Source organism: Triticum urartu, chromosome 7, assembly GCF_003073215.2.
Source record: "Triticum urartu cultivar G1812 chromosome 7, Tu2.1, whole genome shotgun sequence".
NCBI classification, from domain to species: domain Eukaryota; kingdom Viridiplantae; phylum Streptophyta; class Magnoliopsida; order Poales; family Poaceae; genus Triticum; species Triticum urartu.
In genome coordinates this window covers 662,975,655-662,982,558 of record NC_053028.1, presented here as the reverse complement: position 1 = coordinate 662,982,558, position 6,904 = coordinate 662,975,655, and the positions used below count along the sequence as shown (strand labels likewise).

Below are 6,904 nucleotides of genomic sequence, written 5' to 3'. Positions count from 1 at the left end.
TTTAGCTGTGCCCTGATGGAGGCTGTTTTTGTACGGTCCGTTGGGTGGACTTGGAATTTGACTATTTCATCCGCTGGTTTAAAAGAGGTGGACTTGGATCTCTTGTCAAGTATCACGTCGTCCCTGTCCACTGTGGAGCGTAGCGCAGTTAACTCGTCGGCCGAAAGGGCTTCGGACAATGCCTCGAGGGCCAATGCGACTGTTTTGTTTTCGGCGCGGAGCGCTGTGTTCGGATCACTAGCGAGAGTGATGATTCCGCTGGGCCCGGGCATTTTGAGCTTCTTGTACCCATAATGGGGTATGGCTTGGAAGATCGTGAACGCCTCCCGTCCTAAAAGGGCGTTGTATCCACTACTGAACGGGGCCACTTGGAATGTAATTTCTTCGGACCTATAGTTCTCCAACGTGCCGAATACCACATCTAGTGTGATTTTCCCGGCACAGCGTGCTTCCCGACTGGGGATGATTCCTCTGAAGGTTGTGCTGCTTTGCTCAATGCGGTTCCAGTCTATTTCCATTTTTTGAAGAGTTTCCTCATAGATGAGGTTCAATCCACTGCCGCCGTCCATGAGTAATTTGGTGAGTCGAAAGCCATCCACAATTGGATTAAGGACCAGTGCAGCTGGTGCTCGGGCTGTTCGGAATTTAGGTTCATCACTGGCATTGAAGGTAATAGCCGTGTCACTCCATGGGTTCATTGCTGCCACGTGGCAGATTTCGGCAAGGCTGCGGAGTGTTTGCTTGAGCCTATTATTTGATGCGAAGGTTTCGAAGACTGTTAATACCGTATTGTTATCCACGGGATGATGCTCTGTGGTATTTGGGATGAGAAGATCCTCACCACTTTTGCCACCTGCCGGAGTACCCAACATGCTCTAAGGCTGTGTGTTGGTGTGGTATCCGCTGTACTATGAATTTTGCAGGGGCCGTTGAGCCATCCCTCCAATACGGTTCCATGCCCTGTAGAGGGTTTTTGTTTCTTTGTAACTAACTCGGGTGTCTTATGATAGTGCACCCTTTTACTTCGGACTGGGTGTATATTCCGAGCCGGATTATCCCAAAATTTCGTTTTGGTTTTCCAAGCGATTTCCATCGCGCAGTACTTTTGTACTATGGATGCCAAGTCAGCGAAGCGTGATATGTCACGGCGACTTAAGGCGATAAGGATTCCCTTGTCCGTGCAATTATTGCAGAAAAATGAGACTGCGTCTTCCTCGCAACAGTCCTTAACCTTGTTCATCACAAGGAGGAATCTGGCCCAATAATGATGTACTGTTTCATGAGGCTCTTGCCTGATGTGGGAAAGATCGTTTATGTCTGGGTGGGTGGGTGGATTTGAGTTCGAACCCCTACCTGATCTGAGACCCAGGGGCCGAGGAGTTTCCGATCTTGGAAGTTTGGATTCCGGGATGTTGCCCGATAAGTCTGGCCCGCTACCTGACTCTAGGTTCAGGGATTGGGTGATGTCCTCCCGTAAATGGGTGTCCGACTCGGAGAGTTCAGGAATCTGGACATAGTTAGTCCTCAAGATAGAGGAAAAATCGCCGCATTGTTCCTCCACCACCTCAATATGATGGGTGACCGGTGGAGAGTTAATCTCCCTTTGATCGGGTTTAAGCCCAATCCGATCATAGTCTGTAGCGACTCCCAAGGCAGCGATACGATCCAAGAGCTCGTTTAGGGAAGAGAGCTCCATTGGATCCATCTGCTCGGCAAATTCTGAGCCGACGTGGAGGCTGTTTTTGATGACCCGAGAAGTCATCGTCGACGAAACGGCCGAACGGGCGGTCATGATGAAACTGCCTAGCCGGAGAGTTTGGCCGATAGCCAGGGCTCCCACGGCGGTAATGTTGTTTTTAACAACGAGACGAGGCATCCTTCCTTACGGCGACGGCATAGTGGAACTCTCAATGAAAGCACCAATGTCGGTGTCAAAACCGGCGGATATCGGGTAGGGGGGCCGACCTGTGTGTCTAAGGCGGATGGTAACAGGAGGCAGGGGACACGATGTTTTACCCAGGTTCGGGCCCTCTTGATGGAGGTAAAACCCTACGTCCTGCTTGATTATTCTTGATAATATGAGTAGTACAAGAGTTGATCTACCACGAGATCAGAGAGGCTAAACCCTAGAAGCTAGCCTATGGTATGATTGTATGTTGTCCTACGGACTAAAACGCTCCGATTTATATAGACATCGGAGGGGGCTAGGGTTACACAGAGTCGGTTACAAGGAAGGAGATCTACACATCCGTATTGCCAAGCTTGCCTTCCACGCCAACGAGAGTCCCATCCGGACACGGGACGAAGTCTTCAATCTTGTATTTTCATAGTCCAACAGTCCGGCCAAAGGATATAATCCGACTGTCCGGATACCCCCTAATCCAGGACTCCCTCACTAATACACTCAGTTGCAAAGCTCATCCCCAAGGTCCTTTCCATTAGATTAGCGGCCGTCATCCACTCCATAGTCTCCCCGGTGCAGACATCCTTCCTGAAAACAAAGTGCATCCACAACAGCTTCCTCTTCGTCCAGAACACCATGCGCGCTCTCCATCGCCATAGGACACGAGGTCTGTTCATGAAACTAGATATTGCGAAGGTGTTTGACACGGTATCATGGGATTTCCTACTCAAACTACTCCAGAAGCTTGGGTTTAGCACGTGGTGGCGCGACTGCTGGCCCGACTTCTTGCTACAACCTCCTCGGCGGTCTCACTGAACGGCACGGCGGGTGCAAGAATCATCCATCACCGCGGGCTATGGCAGGGCGACCAGTGGTGGGCCCACCTCAATTCAAGGGTATTCACTTGAATACCCATTATTTTTGTGAAAAAACTAGGTATATATCTATATACTGTGTTATATAAGGAAAATCGATACTGACACTTCGGAGTGTGTAAGTTAAACTTTTCAGCCCAAAAAGAGAGGCAGCCCATTGTCTATTTCACCTCAATACGACGACATGGCCCATTGGCCCAAGTCACTCGCACACATCGCCCAGAAAAAATTCCATCTATCAGAGCCAGGCACACGAACCGGCAGCACCGCCCCTGTTCTCTGGTTCTCGACCCAAGCGGCCAAGCCACGAACCGCCTGATCGGCACCGCACGATGGCCACGGTCCAGAGCTGCTGTCGCCTGATCGATCACAGGTACACGTGGCGGTGACTGCAGCATTGACGCGACCGACAAATACATCTTTGAATCCCTAATCCCCTGCCCCTTTTGGTTTGGAACTTTCTAATCTCTGTTGTAGGTGGCGGGTAGCAGGATAGCAGGAATCGATCTAATTTCAATGCCACAACTCGAATTCAACTATCGAAGGTATAATCACTAATTAGATGTACTAATCCTTTGACCCAGAAATTGGGCTCTCTCCTCTCATGCCGATTCATAGTCCGTGTTCTAACTGAATTTATCTATCACTGTCAAACTGAATTCAGGCGCTAGGCAGGGGCTGTGTTTGGTTGAGCTGTAGATTCTGAAAAAGCTGCTGTGAGCTGTGAGAAAGCTGCTGTGAACTTTCAGCTGTGAAAAAGCTGAAAGCTATTTGGTTGAAACAACTGTGAAACTATAGATTTGACTATGAATTGTCTTTAATGCGCCTGAGAGCATGAGAGAGTCTTTATATGCTAATTGGCCGCAGAACACTGATACTGCAAGTTAATTGACATATACTCCCTCCGTTTCTTTATGTAAGCTGTATTATTTTGGGCACGATGACCAAGGCGCACAATTATAATTGGCCGTAGAGACTGTTTATATGCTAATTGGTCATAGAACACTGAGAGCAATTTATTTTCATACACGGATGATATACAATGTAGCTCTGGATCCAATTGAGCCAATGACAAGACAAAAAATTAATTAGATAAGTTGTATAAGAAATCTGACCATAATCAGCTCAACTACTAATAAACACTAAAGTTGCTGGTGATCTCCTAGCTTTCATCAATCGCTCATTTAGCATCTGAGCTCATATGCAACAAGCCAACAATCATGCTGAATTAACAATCTTGAAGGCAAACTTTGCTATGCAATGTTCTTCAAGAAAATACTTTATATGCAATGCTTCACAAACTCTCTTGTTGTCGTTACATAGATCGCCAGATTTTACCTGCAATCTTTGAGCACAGGAGGTCAAGAGTCGTGTGTATTCGATCTCAAACAGACAAGAAACTCTATACTGACGACAACATGAAACAACAACGCCATGGGCATGTATCGCTCCTGCCCTCATGTGAAAATATGGCATCCATGTACTAACAATGAATCACATGCCAACTAACCATTCTGTACACACATCTCCCTCTTGCACCGACAGAACATTATAGAACGAACAATATTCTTCCTATAGGCGTTCTCACAAACACCTTGCAAGCATACTCCATACCGTTTACTGAACAAACACAAGATGATGGAGGGAGGGAGGGGGATGAGGGAAGATGGAGGAAGGAGGGAGGAGGAAGGAGGTTGCTACCTGCCGGCGTAGCTCCTGGGGCGGCGTTGCTGTGCAGGAGCGGCGGCTGCCGGGTCCGACGGCCCTGCTGGAATGGGGGCGGCTGATCCAGAGAAGTGCTTGAGGCGCGGTAGAGGGGGTCCAGTGTGGCGGCGGACGTGGGAGGAAGCACCGGCGTAGGTGCGGGGGCGGTGTTGTTGGGCTGGAGCGGCTTCGGGGAGCGACGACGCTGCTGGGATGGGGAACGGCTGCTCGAGGGAGGCGCTCGAGGCGGGGCAGAGGAGGGTCCGGCGTGGCGGCGGACGCAAGAGGGGACGCCGACGACGGAGGGTAGGCGGCGGCGCCGACGGCCGAGGGTAAGCGGTGGCGCTTGCGGCGGCTGCCCGCGCTCTGGACGAGTGGAAAGAGACGGGGACGAGGCCCTCTCATGTCGTTGTGGTGGGTTCACGTTCGCTGGGAGAGAAAAATCGAAAGGTTTTCCACTTACCAGTGGCAAAGGTGGGTAAATACCACGCAACTATCTGGGGACAGCTAAAAACGCCAAGCTGAAGTTGGGGGTACACCGACTGCGACAATTGCACTACGAGGAAGCTACAACTTTTACAACTTCTGCTTCTCATTTCCACCCTTTGGCTAGCTTATAGCTTTGAAAAGCCAGAAGTTGGATACAAAAGTCCAACCAAACACAGCTTAAGTAAGTTAGATGGGGCAAAAATACTTGAATGATTGCTTGGTCACATTCATTGAAAGAGATTTCTTCTTGCAAGTTAAGGATGAGGACATCATCACCCATTTTCAAAGCATCAAGGATCGCAAAGTTATCTTGTGATTTGTATGTTTTTTTTATCATTTACTATTTCCGATCCTCTATATATTTTAGATTTTGCCATGATATGTTGAACAATACCAAGTCATGATCATTTTTTGTGATTATAATATATTATGTGGTATCTTTTATATAGTTTAGAACTAGTACAATATGCTTCTGTAATTTATTATACACCAAAAGGAAGGCTATAGACTTCTGTTTTTTCTAAAATTTGAATAAACAATTTTGAATTTCTGGGCCCGTCCCTGAGGGCGACCCACTGTCTCCATTCCTCTTCATTCTGGCCATAGACCACATCACCTGATCGAGGCGGCGGTTGAGCAGCAAAATGTGATGATGATGATGATGTCTATACCTCTTTCTTGTTGGTTCAATTTCCTTATGGAAATGATTGATGACACAGTAAACTCTACCACCATGGACACCTGGCAATTTTATTGGAATAATACCAAATATTCTAACAAAGAATCTACCTAGAATACATTGGAAATCCATCTGATGCTCCAAAACCCTTCCAATGGATCCAGAAGCCATGCACATTGCCCAAACAAAAAAATTCTTTTGGCTATTATTGCAAGATAGGTTGAATACCAGAGACCTTCTATTGAGAAAGAACTTCAACATAGAGACTAGCAGATGTGTATTATGTGAGGATGAACCTAATGCGCATCTAATGAACCTATTTTTTAGTTGGGATTTCAGTCAGAACTTCTGGTTGGATTGGATTCCAATGGAACATTGTTTATGACCTCACGGAAATGTTAATGGATGGAAGACAAGAAATAACACCTAATGTTTCAAAGAATGCCTAATAGCAGGATGTTGGAGCTTATGGAAACACAGGAACAACATAGTTTTGAGAACAAGACCAAGAACATGGATTGCTGTATTGCATGCTTCAAGGAACACTTTGACACCATCATAAAGAAAGCTAAACCTAGCTTGAAACAGGGTATGCAATCATGGCTAGATTACTTGTAGATCTTACATTTTTGATCTTTCAAGCTGTACAACCATATGTAACTGTTCATCATTATTAATGAAAAAATAGAGTTACAGTGGGGGTATTTTAGCCACTATGTTTGCCAAAAAAAATTTTGCTAGGCAATAGTGAATCCGATAGATGACATGATCTAAGTTAGCCCACTAGCCTCTCTTCGATAGATAGATTCTAAGTTTAGTATGTACGCCTTTTATTTTAAAAACTGGCATGAACTCATTATATAAGACCAAAGGAAACCAAATGTCTAGATGGGCATACCAAATAAATAAATTGTATGTAAGCATAGCTGAATTGGTGATATGCTACGTTCGTTAGTGATTATTTTCAATACAATGCATATGTTGAATTTATTACTATATCTAACTTTAAGCACATTTGCAAATGATACAATTTCCAGGTTCTAGAAATATGCACACATAATAATACACTAGATATCACTATTAAAATATTAGTTGGACATTATTCGAACACCTCTCACATGATATTTAATGAAAATAAACTATACATCAACATTTGCACATACATACAAATATATAGGCCATATGGAATTTTTTCAATTGTCACAATCTTTTTAGAGATAACTTATGTAAGATCACCTAATTCAAATTTAGCAT

The 6,904-nt window shown here is 45.7% G+C and overlaps 1 protein-coding gene across 2 annotated transcripts; it reads right to left on the bottom strand.

Annotated features, from left to right (window-relative positions):
• Nucleotides 1–3,776: 3,776 nt before the first annotated feature.
• Nucleotides 3,777–4,888, bottom strand: LOC125524178 (36.4 kDa proline-rich protein-like). 2 transcript variants are annotated; one of them, XR_007290608.1, is made up of 2 exons: nt 4,480–4,888; nt 3,777–4,123 (listed from the first exon to the last, which is right to left on the bottom strand). XR_007290608.1 is itself a non-coding variant. In XM_048689250.1 (2 exons), the coding sequence occupies exons 1-2, from the start codon at nt 4,885–4,887 to the stop codon at nt 3,997–3,999; spliced, it is 528 nt and encodes a 175-aa protein (XP_048545207.1). In that variant the 5' UTR covers nt 4,888; the 3' UTR covers nt 3,777–3,996. The 2 variants fall into 2 exon arrangements, 1 of the variants encoding a protein (XP_048545207.1); XM_048689250.1 differs by having other exon boundaries at nt 3,777–4,116.
• Nucleotides 4,889–6,904: the final 2,016 nt, after the last annotated feature.

Excerpts from the sequence above, each read along its gene's own strand:
- LOC125524178 (XM_048689250.1), bottom strand. The coding sequence starts at position 4,887 with ATGAGAGGGCCTCGTCCCCGTCTCTTTCCACTCGTCCAGAGCGCGGGC. Across the intron at positions 4,117-4,479 it reads CCCAGGAGCTACGCCGGCAG|GTAAAATCTGGCGATCTATG; the intron begins GTAGCAACCTCC and ends CAAAGATTGCAG.